This window comes from Bombina bombina, chromosome 7 (genome assembly GCF_027579735.1).
Source record: "Bombina bombina isolate aBomBom1 chromosome 7, aBomBom1.pri, whole genome shotgun sequence".
NCBI classification, from domain to species: Eukaryota; Metazoa; Chordata; class Amphibia; order Anura; family Bombinatoridae; genus Bombina; species Bombina bombina.
Genome location: NC_069505.1, coordinates 190,964,456 through 190,986,953, shown reverse-complemented (window position 1 = coordinate 190,986,953; position 22,498 = coordinate 190,964,456). Strand labels below are relative to the sequence as shown.

Genomic DNA, 22,498 nt, shown 5'->3' with positions numbered 1-22,498 from the left:
TGTTCTTATGAACCAGACCATGTCGCTCACTTTACAATGTCCTTTTAACTTTATAGGAGCATCTAATTTTTGCACTAACTAAAAAATAAAAAAATTAGGGACCAGCCCAGTGGAAGCCAATCAGCAGTGGCAGTTATATGACCCTGCCAATCATTGTCTGCACTCCAAAGCTGCAATGACTTTACATATGTGTTTAACCCTACAATAAGTAGCACAAAAATGACATGCCCAGAATGTCCCTTTAAGTTTTGGTTACTAACAACATAACAACCTTAAAAGACAAATAAGTAGAAAAAACCCACCGCAGCAGAATTATTCTGCAATGTAGGAAAAAACAAAAACAACAATTGCTTCAAGGCTCAGGAAACCATGAAGGCCCTGGTTTATAAATAGTTAGCTGGACCAGTGTGCCTATCTATTACAGACCCTAACCCAATATCTAGCTTGATAATATACCACAACCCAGAGGTAGGGCTGGATTTACAGCCCAGGTGCCTGTAGGCACCAAAATCTGAAGTGCCCCCCGCTCTCCATTCACCGCTGTGCCAATGACCTTAACCAAGATGGCTGTCATCAGTGAAACAACAGCACTGCGCGTGTGTGGTGACTATCTTTAAGCCGCCCCAAACATTGCGCATCTACGGGGGAACCCTGACGCCACACATTAAACAACCTTAAAGATGGCTGTCAACCCATGCTCAGTGCTGTTATTTCACTGCCGGGCGGCCATCTTAGTTAAGGTTGCTGATTGACGGGTATTTATAATAGGCAGAGACTAGTGCCCCTCTATTGGTGTCTGTAGCTTACCTTTCTAATGGACAGGAAAACACTGTTACGTCTCTTTAAAGCCACCCTTTCTACAAACTGGCACTCTTCACAAAACAGTATTTGTACTGGAAAGTTGTTTTACTACTACTATTTGTAGTAGTAGTACTGTTGCTTATTTTTAAATAACATTGTGCTGATTTTCAGACTCCTAACCAAGCCCCGCAGTGTCAGATGTATACACACGTTTACAGACCACTGCCTGCTCCTGTTTGTCTAATCTGTCTTTTCATATGCAGGGAAGAGGGTGGGGGGGGGGGGGGAGAGACTGTATCTGCTCCCCAGCTCATTTCACTAAGTGTTCCAGCTAATCTCATCAACAGAGCGAAATTTGGAGCTTCTAAGAAAGTTTTTAAGAGGTTTTATACTGGATTTTTAGATCAGTATCTGTGTATATTCTTCTTTATAGTAGTGTCTATTACATATTTATATAAAAAAATCTTCATTCCTCTTGGCATCTTTATTTGAATGTAAGCTTAGGGGGTTTTTGATCAGCACCTGGGTAGAGCTTACTGATTGGTGGCTACATGTAGACACCAATCAGAAAGTGCTACCCAGGTGTTGAACCAAAAATGAGCCGGCTCCTATGCTTACAGTCTTACTTTTTCAAATAAAGATACCAAGAGAATGAAGAAAATTTGACAATAGGAGTAGATTAGAAAGTTTCTTAAAATTGCTGCTCTATCTAAATCATTAAAGTTTTATTTTGACTAAACTACCCCTTTAAGCCCTGCAATTATAGTAGTTTACTGCTGACCTAGTATTTACTGTTTATTTCCTAAGCGTATTAGCCAATAGTACATTACTCTGAGGCAGCAATACAAACTGCGGGGCTAACAAGTGTATCTGTCCAAAACGTTTCTATTCGATTGCCGCACCACATGTCTGACAACCAACAATAATAGATTACAGGGACAAATGTGTGCCTGAGTTTTTACAGCCAGAATAACGCTGGTATATCCCTGGATATTATAGTGACAATAGGTGTGTCCAGTATTGTAAGATTGGTTAACACAAGAAGTTAACGCTTCACATTACTGCTGAAGGATCATTTTATATCTTATATATCCCATATGTTAATGGTTTTTGAACTAATAACGTTACTACATAAGAAGGTGCAAAATACGTGTGCTTCTTCCTCGAATAACATAGTGCAACAGTATATTAGTGATCTAACATAAATCCGGGTGCAAAAATATGTGTGCTTCTCCTTGAATAACTCAGTGCAGTAGCATATTAATGGTATAGAGCATAATCTGGGTGCAAAATACTTGTGCTTCTCCTCGAATAACATAGTGCAACAGCATATTAGTGATCTAACATAAATCCGGGTGCAAAATGCGTGTGCTTCAACTCGAATAACTCAGTGCACTAGCATATTAATGGTTTAGCATAATCTGGGTGCAAAATACGTGTGCTTCTCCTTGAATAACTCAGTGCAGTAGCATATTAATGGTTTGGCATAATCTGGGTGCAAAATACGTGTGCTTCTCCTTGAATAACTCAGTGCAGTAGCATATTAATGGTATAGCATAAATCTGGGTGCAAAATATGTGTGTCTCTCCTTGAATAACATAGCGCAACAGCATATTAGTGATCTAACATAAATCCGGGTGCAAAATTGCATGTGCTTCTCGAATAACCTAGTGCAACAGCATATTAGTGATCTAACATAAATCTGGGTGCAAAATATGTGTGCTTCTCCTCGAATAACTCAGTGCAGTAGCATATTAATGGTATCGCATAAATCTGGGTGCAAAATATGTGTGCTTCTCCTCGAATAACATAGTGCAACAGCATATTAGTGATCTAACATAAATCTGGGTGCAAAATATGTGTGCTTCTACTCGAATAACTCAGTGCAGTAGCATATTAATGGTATAGCATAATCTGGGTGCAAAATACGTGTGCTTCTCCTTGAATAACATAGTGCAGTAGCATATTAATGGTATAGCATAATCTGGGTGCAAAATACTTGTGCTTCTCCTCGAATAACATAGTGCAACAGCATATTAGTGATCTAACATAAATCCGGGTGCAAAATGCGTGTGCTTCAACTCGAATAACTCAGTGCACTAGCATATTAATGGTTTGGCATAATCTGGGTGCAAAATACGTGTGCTTCTCCTTGAACAACTCAGTGCCGTAGCATATTAATGGTATAGCATAAATCTGGGTGCAAAATATGTGTGCCTCTCCTCGAATAACATAGCGCAACAGCATATTAGTGATCTAACATAAATCCGGGTGCTTCTACTCGAATAACTCAGTGCAGCAGCATATTAATAGTATAGCATAAATCTGGGTGCAAAATATGTGTTCTCCTCGAATAACATAGTGCAACAGCATATTAGTGATCTAACATAAATCCGGGTGCAAAAATACGTGTGCTTCTCCTTGAATAACTCAGTGCAGTAGCATATTAATGGTATAGCATAATCTGGGTGCAAAATACTTGTGCTTCTCCTCGAATAACATAGTGCAACAGCATATTAGTGATCTAACATAAATCCGGGTGCAAAATGCGTGTGCTTCAACTCGAATAACTCAGTGCAGTAGCATATTAATGGTTTGGCATAATCTGGGTGCAAAATACGTGTGCTTCTCCTTGAATAACTCAGTGCAGTAGCATATTAATGGTATAGCATAAATCTGGGTGCAAAATATGTGTGTCTCTCCTCGAATAACATAGCGCAACAGCATATTAGTGATCTAACATAAATCCGGGTGCAAAATGCATGTGCTTCTCGAATAACGTAGTGCAACAGCATATTAGTGATCTAACATAAATCTGGGTGCAAAATATGTGTGCTTCTCCTCAAATAACATAGTGCAACAGCATATTAGTGATCTAACATAAATTCGGGTTCAAAATGCGTGTGCTTCTCCTCGAATAACTCAGTGCAGTAGCATATTAATGGTATAGCATAAATCTGGGTGCAAAATATGTGTGCTTCTCCTCGAATAACATAGTGCAACAGCATATTAGTGATCTAACATAAATCTGGGTGCAAAATATGTGTGCTTCTACTCGAATAACTCAGTGCGGTAGCATATTAATGGTATAGCATAAATCTGGGTGCAAAATGCGTGTGCTTCTCCTCGAATAACTCAGTGCAGTAGCATATTAATGGTATTGCATAATCTGGGTGCAAAATACGTGTGCTTCTCCTTGAATAACATAGTGCAGTAGCATATTAATGGTATAGCATAAATCTGGGTGAAAAATATGTGTTCTCTTTGAAGAACATAGTGCAACAGCATATTAGTGATCTAACATAAATCCGGGTGCAAAATACGTGTGCTTCTCCTCGAATAACTCAGTGCAGTAGCATATTAATGGTATCGCATAAATCTGGGTGCAAAATATGTGTGCTTCTCCTCGAATAACATAGTGCAACAGGATATTAGTGATCTAACATAAATCTGGGTGCAAAATATGTGTGCTTCTACTCGAATAACTCAGTGCAGTAGCATATTATTGATATAGCATAAATCTGGGTGCAAAATATGTGTTCTCCTCGAATAACATAGTGCAACAGCATATTAGTGATCCAACATAAATCCGGGTGCAAAATGCGTGTGCTTCTCCTCGAATAACTCAGTGCAGTAGCATATTAATGGTATTGCATAATTTGGGTGCAAAATACGTGTGCTTCTCCTTGAATAACATAGTGCAACAGCATATTAGTGATCTAACATAAATCCAGGTCCAAAATGCGTGTGCTTCTCCTTGAATAACTCAGTGCAGTAGCATATTAATGGTATAGCATAATCTGGGTGCAAAATACGTGTGCTTCTCCTTGAATAACTCAGTGCAGTAGCATATTAATGGTATAGCATAATCTGGGTGCAAAATACTTGTGCTTCTCCTCGAATAACATAGTGCAACAGCATATTAGTGATCTAACATAAATCCGGGTGCAAAATGCGTGTGCTTCAACTCGAATAACTCAGTGCACTAGCATATTAATGGTTTAGCATAATCTGGGTGCAAAATACGTGTGCTTCTCCTTGAATAACTCAGTGCAGTAGCATATTAATGGTTTAGCATAATCTGGGTGCAAAATACGTGTGCTTCTCCTTGAATAACTCAGTGCAGTAGCATATTAATGGTATAGCATAAATCTGGGTGCAAAATATGTGTCTCTCCTCGAATAACATAGCGCAACAGCATATTAGTGATCTAACATAAATCCGGGTGAAAAATGCATGTGCTTCTCGAATAACGTAGTGCAACAGCATATTAGTGATCTAACATAAATCTGGGTGCAAAATATGTGTGCTTCTCCTCAAATAACATAGTGCAACAGCATATTAGTGATCTAACATAAATTCGGGTTCAAAATGCGTGTGCTTCTCCTCGAATAACTCAGTGCAGTAGCATATTAATGGTATAGCATAAATCTGGGTGCAAAATATGTGTGCTTCTCCTCGAATAACATAGTGCAACAGCATATTAGTGATCTAACATAAATCTGGGTGCAAAATATGTGTGCTTCTACTCGAATAACTCAGTGCGGTAGCATATTAATGGTATAGCATAAATCTGGGTGCAAAATGCGTGTGCTTCTCCTCGAATAACTCAGTGCAGTAGCATATTAATGGTATTGCATAATCTGGGTGCAAAATACGTGTGCTTCTCCTTGAATAACATAGTGCAGTAGCATATTAATGGTATAGCATAAATCTGGGTGAAAAATATGTGTTCTCTTTGAAGAACATAGTGCAACAGCATATTAGTGATCTAACATAAATCCGGGTGCAAAATACGTGTGCTTCTCCTTGAATAACTCAGTGCAGTAGCATATTAATGGTATCGCATAAATCTGGGTGCAAAATATGCGCCTAAACTCTTAACCTGTTACCAGTTCTATATATTGCTAGTAATTTACAACAGCAATAATTGTGCTTTACCCCTCAATCATATTTTGAGTATTACCTGCTCTAAATATTTTTTTGCTCTATTTTCAATTTACTAGAGCCCCTTTATTTATTAGCAGAAATTTATGGTGTTTTCCTATTAAATTGCGGGATTAAGTAATGTGTTCACATATACTGTAGGTTTTGATAATAAGCAATACAAGAATACTGGTGCAAATGTGCGCCTGATCTCTTGAACTGTCAATATTTCTGATATATCTTTTGACATTATCAGTGCACTAACGTACAGCCACCGAATACTAACATTTTATATATTAGAGACTATTAACACCACCATACGGATACAAATGTGAATTGTGAGTGTACACCTCCCATTTACCAGGGAATAATTTGCCTGTTTATTACAACTAAGAGTATTACACTGATATACTATGTACACCATCATATGTTAAATGATCATATACCCTTAAAGATCCGTGTGATCAGTAAGCCATACTATACTGGATTATTAACAACACTATAGGTATCCTATCATTTTACGGTATTGAACCTGGTATTATTATCAGCCTAAGTGTTTCAATAAATTCCAGTACATTTGAGAAAAATGTATTAAGCTACAATACTGTTATGTATTGCCCATCAGGGAATATATGCTAACTTTATATTGACCATTAGCACTTAGAGTGCACACACGTGTGTATGATATATCTCATGGGGAATTAACCTAGTACCCTCATTTTGTGTTACACAGCACCCCATATACCAGTGTCTTGACATTTGACACAACCTTCCAATTTACTAATAGGCAATTTTTGTGTGTGTCCATTTTGCGATTTTATTGCTTATTAATAGTTAGGTTTTAACTCCTCCCCCTTCTTTTGGGGTTCATTATATATGTTTTGTTCTACCCACCTATATTGTGAAGTGTTGTGAGTGCTATTTAGTACACTTTTGCAAATATTCTCCACTTGATCTTTTTATATCTCTTTAAGCTTGTAGGAGTGAACGCTTTATAGACATGCAGGTCTCTTATAGCTAGAACCACAGGTTAGTTAAAAATTAATTTGTGTGGAAAGAGGCCTGGAGTCATGTGTGTAATATGTCCTATCAATGTACCAGTACACATACCTTGTAACCATAAGCTTGCAGGTCTATAAGATTTCAGACTGATAAAAATGTCTACAATATGTATTATAAATAAGTGCAGGCAGCTCCATATGGATTTCTTTATGAGTCCATTGTGAAAATAGAATTTGAGGGGTTTCTAGACACCCTTATATTTACCCATGTCTTACTGCCTCCCAATGCTTGAAAGTTTGAACATAGTAAAGCTCAAGAGCCTATATTATGTAGACCAGGTCCGAAAGTGGCAGCTAATTTTTATTAGGGGTGAGCCTATCTTTCCACTTCTCAATATAGTTTTGAGATGACTAAACATTTACTTTGTTGACTATAGAATGGTTTTCCATTACTTACAATGTTAAGATAAAATAATCTAGAATTTCTGAGATACTAAGGTCCACCAGTGGCCTTGACTTTGGTGGGAAACCGCTATTTGCTCATAAATTTTTTTTTGCTACTTTATATACAGTTTTTTGCTTGTACTTTCTCAATCAGATATTATTTGCCATTTGTTAATTACAGTTCTTAAGCGTCCAAAAGTTACCCTAATTTTCTATTTCCCCTGAAATCCCTCTTTCAGTCAAAGGTAAAACATCAGGGGTCCATGAGAAGACTTTATTATTTGGGGGCAACATTCTACTAGTTGTAGCATCATATTTGATGGGGACACATATACACACACACTAAATAAATAAAAATGGGTTGTTGTGTTGTTTGCTTACCTAATGTCTTGTACAGACCACTATATTTAGCGTGATTACCATTTTCTGGCATAACACTTTGCTCTGTAACATTTATTTTCTTTTTTTGAGCAGAATATTGTTATACATTTTTGTTACTTGATTTTTATAGGCTGAATATTGTATTTTGAAATACCAATGCATTCTGTTGTATGACAAGCCTGTAAAGTGTAATATAGCCATTGTCTGTACCCGTTTGCATTAACATTTTTGAGGTGTTTAGCAATGTCAAACAAAAAAAAAAAAAAACCCAGAAGATTAAGATATCTAGGCTATTTCTTGCGCACAATTATCATTGTCTCCCCCCAACATATAGCCTGACAAATGTATGCATTGAAAAGACAAATACCTTTAGATTATAATCTCAATTTTTGTTTTTAATAATGTGCAGTTAATATACAAAAAAATATATGTAGTCACACACTTGCAATTTTACCCCCCCCACACTTTTCATGGAAATTGTATATTTCCCCGTTCTGTGAACTGGAAGTGCAGATATCACAAACCTAATTCTGTGAATATCAGTCCCGATTGTCCTCAGAAAAAAAAAAAAAAAAAAAAAAAAAAAAAAAAAGGTGAGAAGATAGCCATGTTCATTTTTGTTTGCAAATATTTGCTCTATCTGTTCACCCCTGTAGCAAAGTCGATACTGGTCCTTCCAAATAAGGCAACAGGTGTGTGTAGGGGGGGGGGGGGGGTTTGGCCACTGAAATACAACACATGCAGCTGATAGGGGAATTTATTGAAGTCTTGTATAACGGGACATCTGGAAGTTACAGCTTAACAGGTGAAGCAGCTATCGCAGAGATACTTAGTGTCTGAGAACCTACTGGCTTTTTCTTCTACATTTATTACCTTAAAAGGGACAGTTCACCCAAAAACTTTCTCCCCTTTAAATTATTCCCAATGATCCTTTTTACCTGCTAGAGTGTATTAAATTGGTTGCAAGTAGCTCCTTTACTCATATTTCAGCATTTGAAATAGCTGATTTAGCTTGTGGTTTCCCAACCTATACTGAAAGTTTTGATACTGGCATATACGCTATTGACAAGCCTAAGTAAACACAGCCAGCAGAAGAGATTACACCCTTAGTGGGGGCATGATAGTTAAGTAATAAAATAATAATTTTCCATTGTTCTCTCTATGTATTGAGCTTTGGTGTTCCAGACAAATATAAGATAAGGAAGCAAGTCTGTGTACATAAAAGTGATAACATAATGAGATCTGATATTACCTGACGCTCAACCCATTGTAATAGGCTGTGGTTTCAAAGCACAAAACCAGCTACTTCAGATACACAAATAAACCCGAAAATACAATTTCTCAAATATTTTATACTCTGCAGTTGGTATAACAAGTCATTTAAAATACATTTATGGAAAAACAATTTTACAGTGTACTGTCCCTTTAAGACACGCATTCCCTAGATAAATGCAATATAGCTTCAATATCACCTACTCTAAAATGTCTAATAGTCTATTATATAGAACTCAATATATGAGTTATAGTAAAAACGTGTAAAACATTCCTATGAACACTAGTGAGCCCCTGCGTAAGCTACTAGTTGTAACATTGCAAACTGAACATTTTATACAATAAACACAACATTACTACATTGGGTAAAGTATAAACCACTTCCTATGCAGATTGACTGATAGACACCCCACGCCACGATCCACACGCAGGAAGATATTAGGAGATTTCCTCATTTCCCAAAATTTTCAAAATTGGTGTTGTATTGTTTGTGTACTTGATTGGCCATACCGATCACGCCAGTAACCACTAAGATAAACAGGATAACGAAGAACAGGACAGATAATACAGTTGCAGCGATGTTGAGAGAGCGAGATGTGGATCCATAGCTTACAGCTCCGTTTCTATCACCAAATAACTTCCGGTCACGAGACTAGGGAAAAAAAAAAAAAAAATTTAAAATGGTGAGAAAAGGGAACTTACAATTTTATGAAGGCACAAGATATATCAGTAATTAGATCCATTTAATAGTATGAGATTGTAAACGTCACAATATACTATCATTTATTTGATCCCCATTTCCTGCAGGAAAAAAATAAATAAAAAATAAATCTAGTTAACCAATCACAAGAAACAAAATGTGTGCAGGCACCAATCAGCAGCAGCTCTCACTAGCTTATGATGTGTGTATTAATTTTCAACAAGGGATACCAAGAGAACAAAGCATATTTGAAAATAGAAGATAATTTTAAAGGGTCTTAAAATGACATGCTCTATCTGCAAGGTTTATTTTGACTTTTCTGCACACTCAGGGCATTCTAATGTACACAAGAAGCTCAGTTATTATACACAGTAAAAAGAACATCTGTTGTGTTGTAGTTTTATTGTCAGAGAGCTTTGGAAAATTGTTCTTTATCTCAATAGTTTCTATAAAAGTAAATTTTATATATATATATATATATATATATATATATATATATATATATATATATATATATATATATATATATATATATATATATATATATATATATATATATATATACACACACATACACACACACACACATCCATATATCCTAAACTGTCCTCAGCAGAATAGAGAAGGTGAACAATCTATGTTCCAACAGATTAACACTCATTACTTTTTTTAAATATTAAAGATATAAGTTTTCATTTTATTCACCGGCTACTCTGAATACAGAATCACCCAGCATTTAATATGCCTCAAAGGGATACTAACCCCTCATTTTTTCTTTCATGATTCAGATAGAGCATGCAATTTTAAGCAACTTTCTAATTTACTCCTATTATCAATTTTTCTTTGTTCTCATGTTATCTTGATTTGAAATAGCAGTAATAAAAGGTTAGGAGCCGGCCCATTTTTTAGTTCAGCACCTTGGTAGAGCTGCTGATTGGTTTGCTACATTTAGCCACAAATCAGCAAGTGCTACCCATGTGCTAAACAAAAAATGGTCTGGCTCTAAAGCTTACAATACTGCTTTTTCAAATCAAGATAGCATGATAACAAAGAAAAATTAATAGGAGTAAATTAGAAAGGTGCTTAAAATCTCATGCTCTATCTGAATCATAAAAGAAAAAAAAAATTGTGTTTAGTATCCCTTTAATTGCTGCATTGCAAAATCACAGCATACAAAAATCTTAATGGCATTTGCATTGGGGGCACATTCTTTTAAAGCCTCTTGACTAAGTTTATTTAATCTTCTTAATTATGGCCATTTAACTAACAAAAAACAAAAAAGGGACAGCCTACACAAAAATGGTTATTGTTTTAAAAAACATAGATAGCACCTTTACTACCCATTCCCCAGCCTTGCACAACCAACATTGTTATATTAATATACTTTATAACATTTAAACCTCTAAATGTCTGCCCGTTTCTAAGCCACTAAATCACATGCTTTTCACAACAGAAGACTGCTAGTTCATGTGGGCCATATAGATAACATTGTGCTCACACCCTGGAAGTTGTTCAAGAGTTAGCACAACACAGTACTAAATGCAAGTCAATATATTTTAAATAGTCACAGTCATGTGATCAGGGGGCTGTCAGAAGATGATTAGATACAAGGTAATCACAGAGGTAAAAAGTGTATTAATATAACTGTTTGTTATGCAAAACGGGGGAATGGGTAATAAAAAGGGATTATCTATATTTTAAAGCAATAAAAATTATGTTGTAGACTGTCCCTTTAAGGACAGGTACACTAGAGCTGCTGAACTGTTCAAGAAACCAGTGTGTAGCATGTTGCAGGGTTCACTCAAGCCACTGATGGAGAAAAATAAAAATGTGTTTTTTCTTCTCTCTCTATTTCCCCCCCCCCCCCCAGTTAAATTTACAAGAAAAGGAACCAACAACATAAAAAGTATAATTATATATATATATATATATATATATATATATATATATATATATATATATATATATATATATAATTTAGTGGTTGGGCAATAAACAGTTTTTGCCTCAATTCACTCCTGTGCACTATCAATGTCCTACACCTGTTTTTCTGACATTTCCCAGAAAAAAGGCTTTGGCAAACCTGTGAGCGAGGGAAAAAAAAAAGGTTTTCCACAAACAGGAAATTTCAGCCAGCACAGCCCCCTCCCCAGTGCATACTGTGTGCTCAGACGTCAGCCTGGCAGACTAATCACATTTTATTTTCAGTTACAAAATAACCTTTACACAAACACTTGCTACCTCCCTCCCTTATTTAAAGGGATAGTATACACAAAGTTTAATTTAACAGCATGTAATAGACACTACTACAAATTAGAACATGCAGATACGTATATAAAAATAGTTTTTTTTTTTTTTTATTTTTTTTTTTTTAAACTTAGAAGCTTCCTATTTAGCACAGTTTATTAGGTTACACCCAGTGAAAGGGGAGCAGCCTATCCTGTATAAGAAAAGGCCCATTATACAAACACAATCTGTCTACATCTTAAACTTTGGGGCTTGGTTAGGAATTTGAAAATCAGCACAATGTTACAAAAACACAACCAGATGGGCTATATAAAACTGATCTACAAAAACATATTTGCAAAGAGACATCTAGTGTACAATGTCCCTTTAAAAAGGCACAATATACAGTAAGCGTCTAGTAACTAATGCATAACTGGCTCTAACCGTCCTCAGCAGAGGAAAGAACACTTTACACCCTGTGAAACCCAGTTACAACGTCTGTATGCTCATTCGTTTATCAAGACTAGATTTTTTTTTTTTTTTTTAAAGAACATTTGCTCTCTCCGTACACTTGTGTCACTCCTAATAAGCATATGGGGACAGAGAGAAAGACACCAGATTATACCCACAAAACAAACACAAAATTCCTTCACATAACAGCATTTTATACTGGGTTATTACTGTCATTTAAAAAGGGAACAACCCCCCCCTCAATCTATTGCATGGAACAGACTGCTTATTAGCTGATAAAGCCACCTCCCACATGTAAACAAAAGGCAGCAACAGAAATAAACCTCCCAGTGGGGGTAGGAAAGACAAGCCCATTAGAAAGGGTATTACTGCAGAAGTTTTCAATACCATAAACATTTATCAGATACTATATAGAGCACATTGTGGACTGAACCCAAATGTTTCCTTTCGTGATTCAGATAGAGCATGCAATTTTAAGCAACTTTCTAATTTACTCCTATTATCAATTTCTTTGTTCTCTTGCTATCTTTATTTGAAAGGCATCTAAGCTAAGGAGCCAGCCAATGTATGGTTCAGACACCGGACAGCACTTATTTATTGGTGGGTGAATTTATCCACCAATCGGCAAGAACACAGGTTGTTCACCAAAAATGGGCCAGCATCTAAATTTACATTCTTGCTTTTCAAATAAAGATACCAAGAGAAGAAAACATTTGATATTAGGAGTAAATTTGAAAGTTGCTTAAAGGGACACTCAGGTTAAATTACATGTTCATGATTCAGATACAGCATGTAATTTTAAACAACTTTCCAATTTACTTCCTTTCATAAAAAATGTGCACATCCTTTTATATTTACACTTTGAGTCACCAGATCCTACTGAGCATGTGCAAGAATTCACAGACTATACGTATATGCATTTGTGATTGGCTGATTGCTATCACATGGTACAGGAGTGGAAATAGACATAACTTTCAGATTTGTTATAAAAAAAATTCTACTACCTATTTGAAGTTCAGACTAAGTACTATTGCATCGTCTTGTTATCTTGCATTTGTTGATTATGCAAATCTAATGTGTTGACTGGTCCTTTAAAAATGCCATGCTCTCAATCAAGAAACAAAATTTGGGTTCATTGTCCTTTCCCTTTAAAGGGACAGTCAAGTCAAAAATAAAAACTCTCATGATTCAGATAGGGCCACGTCAATTTAAACAACTTTCCAATGTACTTTTATGATCAAATTAGCCTTTTTTCTCTTGGTATTTTTTTGCTAAACCTAGGTAGGCTCGTATGCAAATTTCTAAGCCCTTGAAGGCCGCCTCTTATCTCAGTGCAATGCATTGTCAGTTTTTAGCAGCTAGAGGGTGTTCGTTAATTTGTGTCAGATAGAATTGTGCTCACGCCAGTGGACTTATTTAAGCTTAGGAGCCAGCCCATTTTTGGTTCAGCACCTGGGTAGCGCTGGATGATTGTGGCCAATAGCCACCAAAAAGCAGGCGTTATCCAGGGTGTTGAACCAAAAATGGGCCAGTCAACACTGTAGATTTGCATAATCAACAAATGCATGATAAGAAGACAATGCAATAGCGCTTAGTCTGAACTTCAAATGAGTAGTAGATTTTTGTTAAATAAATTGCAAAGTTATGTCTATTTCCACTCCCCCTGTATCATGTGACAACCATCAGCCAATCACAAATGCATATACGTATATGCTGTAAATTCTTGCACATGCTCAGTAGGAGTTGGTGACTCAAAAAGTATAAAAATATAAAAAGACTGAGCACATTTTGTTAATGGAAGTAAATTAGAAAGTTGTTTAAAATTGCTGCTGTATCTGAATCATGAAGTTTAATTTTGACTTGAGTGTCCCTTTAAGCTGTACATTCCTGCTTTTCAAATAAAGATAGTAAGAGAACTGTATGTATGTATGTGTGTCCCTAGTTGGACTTATGAGATAACTGCTAAACAATGCACTCTATACTACCATTATTGTTGGGATTAGCCTTGTTGTCCACTAATTGAACCCCAGATAGGCTCCTCCATATAAGGCAAAAGGTGGGTGGAATTTGGCTATTAATAAATAATTACAGTAAAAAACAGTAAGACTTGTCTGATAGGTCATTGTCTTGTAATTACAAGATGTTTGTCTTTTATAAAGGAACAACAAGAGTACATACATACAAAATTCGATAATTCTATATGCAATCTCATCTTTTTGCTTCAAATACTGTGTAAACACACAGCGATCCCGTTAAAAAAAAAAAAAAAAAAAAAAAAGTCTACCCAAAATTGTTATTTTTTAAAAAGATAGATAATGCCTTTACTACCCATTCCCCAGCTTTGCACACAAAAAAAAAAAAAAAAAAAAAAAAATAGTTATATTAATACACTTTATAACTCTAAATTTCTGTTGGTTTCTAAGTCACTAAAGACATCCCCATGATCACGTTTTTGTATTTGCTTTTCACAACAGGGGAAGCTAGTCCGTGTGAGCCATATAGGCAACATTGAACTCACGCCTGTGGATTCAAACAACACTGCACTAATTGATTAAAATGCAAGTCAATAGATAAAGTCATGTGATCAGGGAGCCGTCAGAAGATGCTTAGAAACAAGGTAATTAGGAGGTAAAAAAAAAAATATATTAATACAAGTGTTTTCTGTGCAAAACTGGGAAATGGGTAATAAAGGGATTATCTATCTTTTTAAACAATAACTTTTTTTTAGTGTTGACTGTCCCTTTAACACTGAGATATTGCAGATCGAATTTACATATCTTACCCAGAATCCTCTGGTGCATTGGTAAAAATGGGGTGAAGGCAAGCGGGGATACTTGCCTAGATGAGCTAATTGCCTTTGCAATAATTTCTATTGGTTTACTTTTGCGATATGGAGGATTTTAATCTCATGCTTTTATCTCCACCATAATTTTAATGAACACACTTTTTTTTTTTTTTTTAAACATTAAGCTGTCATTTTGTTAACCAAAAGTTGCATTTTAAAGACACATCCCTGTAGAGCTTCTTGACTGTATCTTATCTCTTCTACACTGAAAGCAATACTTGTAGCATGTTACAAGGTCAGCCTTCTGAGATCTAGAATATACAAGTTACCTTCTGCTGGTAACTGGGAACTAAACAGCACATTAATTTACTAGATAAAGTGACACATTCGGTTAGGTCTGTTTGTCACATTATTGTGCTATTTGTACAGACACACACCCCAGCTCAGCACAACACATAGAAAAGGGCGTTAACACTATACACTAGGGACTCTTGTTATTGCCCCACACACAGATTCAGCCTTTACTGCGCATGTGCACAAGGTGCAGTCCCAGAAATGATTGCCATATGTGAATTCCTGAACAGGGGCTGTTTGCACAAAAGCAGAATTTATTGTTCAGATGCATCAGTAACATATTCTACTGAACCCCAGCTAGGCAGAACTAAACCTGCATCACCCCTTTTTTAGCCTAGCAATAATAAATAACTTGATAAACCTGACTCAAACAAAGCACTCATTCTAATACAGAGAATATGCACCCCTGAATTAGACCATCCCCCAACACCACTTATATTGCTATAAATCAACATGACTATATACACAAGCAGAGGACACGCGGGGATTCACACAACCAGATATAGTCACGCGCGGAGTGGGGGGCCCCATGTGCCTCTGTAGATGGGATTGCGTGACATCTGCAGGTCCCGGGGGGGGTCTCAGGTTGCATTGGGAAGGGGCCCTGCTAGGGAGGAGCAGTTGGGAGTCTCCTGCTATTGGCTAAGATGTATTTTAGGATACAGAGTCTGGAATTTATTTTTATAAAATCTGAACGAGTTCATTGTGATTTGGGTCTCGGGTTCTCTTTGTACAAACAACAGTAGTTCGTATATAAATTCGGTTCCGCGGTTCAGAACGTTAAACAATATTAGATACAATGTTGCAAACTGATACTTTGTATCGCAACATGTTTACAAACAAAGTGCAGGGGAGCGCGGAGCCTCAAGTTAATGCATAAGGGGGAGGGGGGGGACTTTAAATCTCCGTTTGTCCATGAGGCAGAAACACTATTTTCTCACAGACCTGCATGAGACCCCCACCCACACGTTCATTATTTGAGTAAAGTAAAGCCTATAACTCAGATCCCTAAGTGGGAGCGGATACTTTTCTGTAGAAGCCCCTAACTTACCTTGACTGAGAATACCAGAGCGATTAATCCCAGGCAGCAGAAATTCATGTAGAACATATTGAAGATCGACCATACCAGATGGTCTCTCACAGGTATCTCATTGGCAGAAATGGTCACCACAGTAGCAGGGACCTGGTTCCTTGACATGCTCTTTAGCTCCTCGTTAAGCGGCTGATAGGACTCGTTATACTGAGGGGGGGCCCCTGTCCCAGATACTGGGGCATTCATCTGACGAGGGTAGTTACTTTCCATGTTTATCTTCTGCTCTGTAAATCACTCTTGTGTGAGACTCCAGAGTAACACAGATTATATGGGATGGGTCGGGGCAAGGAGGAGCCTGGGCACCAAACTTCTCATATTACCAAATGGGGATAACTTTCATTTCTCTTAATTATCCTGCCCCCCCCCCCATAACTTTCATTTCTCTTAATTATCCTGCCCCCCACCCCCGGATAACTTTAATTTCTCTTAATTATCCTGCCCCCCCCCTAAAACCTCTCTCACCTTCTAGAAAATGTCTATTTGTTTATAACAATATATAACCCCCCCATATACAATAACACGGGTGTCTGCCACTCCTCCAGCAGACAATGAGATGTTTTTATCTCGTCTTTAGATGATTTTGTTTCCTCCCCAGGACGCTCTAGGTTTTGTCTAACTAGAGGTCTAGATGCTAATTTGTATCACACATTCTCCAGTTGACGTTTTCTAAAATGTATTCTTAGGACCTTCCACAATATCAAAACTATACAAAGTTGCCTAAACTATAACGTGCAAAGGAAAGGGGCAAAAAGAAAATGTTCTGCTACAGCATGTTACTATTGCTTGTATATGTGTTTAATTCTGCACATAGATAGCTAATGTCATCTGCAGAGCAGCAATGCTGTACACATCCAATGAGTCAGACAAGAGTCATATTTGTGTCACTACCAATCAGCAGCTAGCTCCCAGTAGTGAATTACTGCTGCTTAGGATATGTATATATGCTGTTCAACAAAGGCTATAAGGAGAATAAAGTCAAATTGAGCTCTGGCTGGATCATGTAAGTTTCACTTTCATGCCCAGTGTAAAGTAACATCAAACACTGCATACATGCTTTAACCCTTTGATGACCGGGTTAATTTGTCTAAATCGGAACAACGTTCTGATGTAAACAAATTGAAATCCAGCGATCGTGCACGCGATCCCGAAATTTCAATGATGGGATCAGGTCAGGGGGGTGTCCCTGTGATGCTAGGGCACGCCCTCAAGACCACGATTACAGCATGGAAGCGCCGTTGGCTATAGGACAGCCAACGGTTATGACATTCTATTTCGTCAGAACGGCACTAAAGCCCAGTGTAATTATGACGGTATAGAACGGCATAACAGCGTTAAAAGGTTAAAGGGACAGTAAACAACTTCAGAACAACACTTTCCAACAGTCTCTCAATATATAGATACATATATATATATATATATATATATATATATATATATATATATATAGATGGATATAGATAGATATCCTTCCTATATAATAAAAGCCCAGGTATGTTTGTCAGATGCAGTCATGCGCAGTAGAGACTGCACAAGGACAAACACACCTGGTCTTGAGCAGCAGAGGAGTGCGCACTGTGGAAGCTGCCTGGTGGGTATATATATAAATATATATATATATAGATGGATGGATGGATATAGATAGATATCCTATAAAATAAAAGCCCAAGTATGTTTGTCAGATGCAGTCATGCACAGTAGAGACTGCACAAGGACAAACATACCTGGTCTTGAGCAGCAGAGGAGTGCGCACTGCGGAAGCTGCCTGGTGGGGGCGTGATCGGGCGTACTGTGATGGGGCGTGACTGGGCGTGCCGTTATGGGACGTGACCGGGCATGCCGTTATGGGGGCGTGACCGGGCGTGAGGGGGGCGTGGCCAATGGGAGCAGCCGTGGTGGCAGCGGCATGGTCAAGTGGGAGAGAAAAACAGAGAAGAGAGAGGAGGGGGAGAGAGAGAGACCAAAAGAGAGTGGGGAGAGACCAAAAGAGAGGAGGGAAAGAACAAAAGAGAGGGGGGAAAGAGAGAAAGCAAGCAAAAGAGGGGGGGGGGGCAAAGAGGGGAGAGAGAGCAAAAGAGGGGAGAGAGAGCAAAAGAGAGGAGGGGGAGCAAAAGAGAGGGAGAGAAGGAGCAAAAGAGGGGGAGAGAGCAAAAGAGGAGGAGAGAGAGAGCAAAAGAGGGGTAAGAGAGAGAGAGCAAAAGAGGGGTAAGAGAGAGAGCGCAAAAGAGGGGGGAGAGAGAGAGCAAAAGAGGGGGGAGAGAGAGCACAAAAGAGGGAGAGAGAGAGTGCAAAAGATGGGGAGAGAGAGCACAAAAGACGGGGAGAGAGCCCAAAAGAGAGGGGGAGAGAGAGCGCAAAAGAGAAGGGAGAGAGAGAGCGCAAAAGAGAAGGGGGAGAGAGAGCGCAAAAGAGGGAGAGAGAGAGAGAGCGCAAAAGAGGGAGAGAGAGAGAGAGCGCAAAAGAGGGGGAGAGAGAGAGAGTAAAAGAGAAGGGGAGAGAGAGCAAAACAGAGGGGGAAAGAGAGAGAGCAAAAGAAAGGAGAGAGAGAGCAAAAGAGAGGGGGATAGAGAGAGCAAAAGAGAGGGGGGAGAGAGAGAGCAAAAGAGGGGGAGAGAGAGCAAAAGAGGGGGGATAGAGAGAGAGACAAAAAGGGGGAGAGAGAGAGAGCAAAAGAGGGGGGAGGGAGAGAGAGAGAGACAAAAAGGGGGAGATGGGGAGAGAGAGAGAGCAAAAGAGGGGGGAGGGAGAGAGAGAAAGCAAAAGAAGGGGAGAGAGAGAAAGAGCAAAAGAGTGGGGGAGAGAGAAAAAGAGGGGGGGAGAGAGAGAGCAAAAGAGGTGGGAGAGAGAGAGCAAAAGAGGGGGGTGAGAGAGCAAAAGAGGAGGAGAGAGAGAGCAAAAGAGGGGGAAGAGAGAGAAAGCAAAAGAGGGGGGAAGAGAGCAAAAGAGGGGGGAGAGAGAGAGAGCACAAAAGAGGTGGGGGGGGGGGGGAGAGAGCTTAAAAGAGAGAGGGGGAGAGAGAGAGAGTGCAAAAGAGAGGGGGGGGGAGAGAGGGAGCAAGGGTTGGAACCGTGGTATGGACTAGTATATATATAATTAAATAGATAGAGATAGATAGATAAATATAGATAGTAGACAATAGGTATGTACATTTGGATCCTTCATTAGGATCCAAATACTGAAGTATGCACTTTTTGGCTCTTTACAGAGCTGGACTGATTCTTGGGCAAGGTGCAAATCTAGATGTTAACGTTGTGATCTTGCACAAAAATGAATCCGGCTCTGTAAAGAGCCAAATAGCGCATACTTGACAAATTTATCATCATCATTCATTTGTATCCTTTAAATAGTTAAAATAGCTTTAGCGAGCTGGAGAGCCGCACTAAGCCACTTCTCTTCTTTACAAAGCCCCTGATGCGCTAATAGGAGGAGAAAGTCCTTTAGTGCTGGCCCCTGGGAGCCACAGCGCTAAGCTTCCTAGAAGAAGAAGAACGAGTACAAAGTACAAAGCTACAGGTGAACTGGATCTGTCGCTGTGCAACATTTACATTTGTTTGAAGACAGAAAGATCAGATTAACACCTTGTTTTCTGCGATTGTTTTTTCAGTGGGCACACTCTGCCCACAGCTTTCCTTACTTGGAGGTGCCAATTGGCACTCGAGTGTGCAGGTGACAGGACTTACCCCTATCATTGTGTTAACAGATCCCCTGTTATGATAAGATAAGAAGCTGAAAGTTTAGGGAGAGATATGCGACAGGGTTAGACTTGTGGATGTGCTGTGTGCTGGAAAATCTGCAATTTTCAGATTTTATTAAAGGGGAAGTAAAATCAAACTTATATTCAGATAGAGCAGTGATTTTTAAGTAACTTTACAATGTATGTCTACTACACTGGTGTATTATGATCTAGGCCAGTGATGGCGAACCTTGGCACCCCAGATGTTTCAGAACTACATTTCCCATGATGCTTAGGCAGTCTGCAGTCCAATCGAGCATCATTGGAAATGTAGTTCTGAAACATCTGGAGTGCCAGGGTTCACCATCACTGATCTATGCTAACAAGGCTCATGCCTAAGGAGGCAGATTTGGGAAAGAAGAGTGGGGGTGGCACTTTTTCATGTGCTGCAGGTGGTGAAAGGGGTCACTAATACCAGGGGCCCAGTAGGTCTAGAGTGCCAGAGACCCAGATCGGTACTGCACAGTTTAATTTTCACAGAGACAGTCCAGGTCATCCCTTCCCTAATCCAGTTCCTCCCGTCTCTATGCGAATTAGAAAGGATAAAGTATGAAGCAATATTAGCACTTCCCTTCAGGTGCTCGCTGCCACCCCCAGTTCTCCCAAACCCTGTATAGAAACAGAAAGTGTTGGAAATGGCGGCGCTGTGTCACCTCTAGGGAACCAAGCTGCCCACGTCCTCTGCATCAACCTTGTTGCTTTCACCCCCAAAATAAAAGAGCTCACAATAGTGTAGCAGATTTCAGACAATGTGGTAAGCGCACAAACTGGTTATACTCACAAGATTGCAGTTAAAGTGAAAGTAAATCCTAGCGTTTTACAAACACTAGGATTTACTTTTGAAACAAATAAAGGGGACTTTCATTCATGAAGTATAAGATACTTCATGTAGAAAGCTCCTTTATTTGATTCAATCGATCGCCGTTTTTACCTTGTACAGCAGCCCACGGCAAAAAAAAAAATAGCCGTGCTGTAAATCCGGCTCCCATGGGCGCCAAGCCGGATTTACCGCACAGTGAAAATGTCACCACTTAGACAAATTTTTTTTGCCGTGGGCTGCTGTAGAAGGGAAAAACGGCGATCGATTGAATCAAATAAATTAGCTTTCTACATGAAATATCTTATACTTCATGAATCAAAGTCCCCTTTATTTGTTTCAATAGTAAATCCTAGCGTTTGTAAAATGCTAGGATTTACTTTCACTTTAAAATAATCCTTTTATTAAAATCATCACAAAGGTGTCTTCAGGTGCAGCTTCAAGTTTTATTTAAAATACAGCTCAACGCGTTTCGGCTAAAGAAGCCTTTATCAAGAGCATAAAGTTAAAACAATTTCGGGAACAAATGGATATAGCCTAGCAATATTAACAAACAAATTTATAGTCTCAAAACCCTGCCTGCCTTCTTCAAGACACACCCATCCACAGGTGTGCTGAATTCAGCTTACATCAGGGCTGTATCCAGTTTCTATCTTTTTCTATCAGAAAGTGTAGAAATATATCAATTAAATTCAATATGCCAGTATGCCATATGTTTACACTTCCACACATAAAAAGCTTCCATTCTGAGATCAACAGACCTATAATGTATTTGTGTTGATAATCTCCTTACATTGATAATATCTCACTAAAAAAAGTGAGACTACCGATTTCTTCATTGGTTGACACAAGGACATTTGACTGATGTTTATTTTTGTAGATTGGTCGCTATCTTTATAGTGATTTTAACGTTTGATATTGATGTTAACAGAGATCGCAATAATAAGATGTTTATTAAAGTGAATGTCAATTTTGATCCTAAAGTGCCGGTTTTAAAAATTTGATTAAAAACAGGGGCACTTTAATTCATCAAAATTTACATTTCACACCTGTTGAGAAAAAAAACTTACATTTTAATCTTCACAGCAGCTCCAGCTTCCTCCGCCTGTCGCAAAGCCTCTTCCTGGGTCAAAATGAGGAATCCGTCTTCCTCCAATCACGGCGTTGAATCAGACACTGATTCCCCCGGCGGGGAAGTCGTGATTGGAGAATGACCTATCCATCATTTCTGACGTCAGAAATGGCTTGCAACGACCGGAGGAAGCTGGAGCTGCTGTGAAGATTAAATGATTACTTTCTGTTTTAATTTTTAAGCCAAACAACTAACATATTAAAGTTAATAAACATTAATTAAAACCTACTGACCTATATTCTCTCCAAAACGAAGTTTCATAACGTTCTAAAAGTTATATCTTTTATTTGGCGATGATGTCACGTTATCCTGCCCACTATTTTCAGCACTGCATGTTCAAAATACTTAAACCAATGAAATTGTGT

At 38.4% G+C, this 22,498-nt stretch overlaps 1 protein-coding gene across 1 annotated transcript; it reads right to left on the bottom strand.

Moving 5' to 3' along the window:
• Positions 1-7,927: 7,927 nt before the first annotated feature.
• LOC128666107 (dispanin subfamily A member 2b) lies at positions 7,928-16,707 on the bottom strand. The gene is made up of 2 exons (XM_053720517.1): positions 16,413-16,707; positions 7,928-9,477 (listed from the first exon to the last, which is right to left on the bottom strand). Exons 1-2 carry the CDS (start codon positions 16,662-16,664, stop codon positions 9,277-9,279), a joined length of 453 nt encoding a protein of 150 aa, XP_053576492.1. The 5' UTR covers positions 16,665-16,707; the 3' UTR covers positions 7,928-9,276.
• Between the last annotated feature and the right edge of the window lie 5,791 nt (positions 16,708-22,498).

Excerpts from the sequence above, each read along its gene's own strand:
- LOC128666107 (XM_053720517.1), bottom strand. The coding sequence starts at position 16,664 with ATGGAAAGTAACTACCCTCGTCAGATGAATGCCCCAGTATCTGGGACA. Across the intron at positions 9,478-16,412 it reads CTCTGGTATTCTCAGTCAAG|TCTCGTGACCGGAAGTTATT; the intron begins GTAAGTTAGGGG and ends TTTTTTCCCTAG.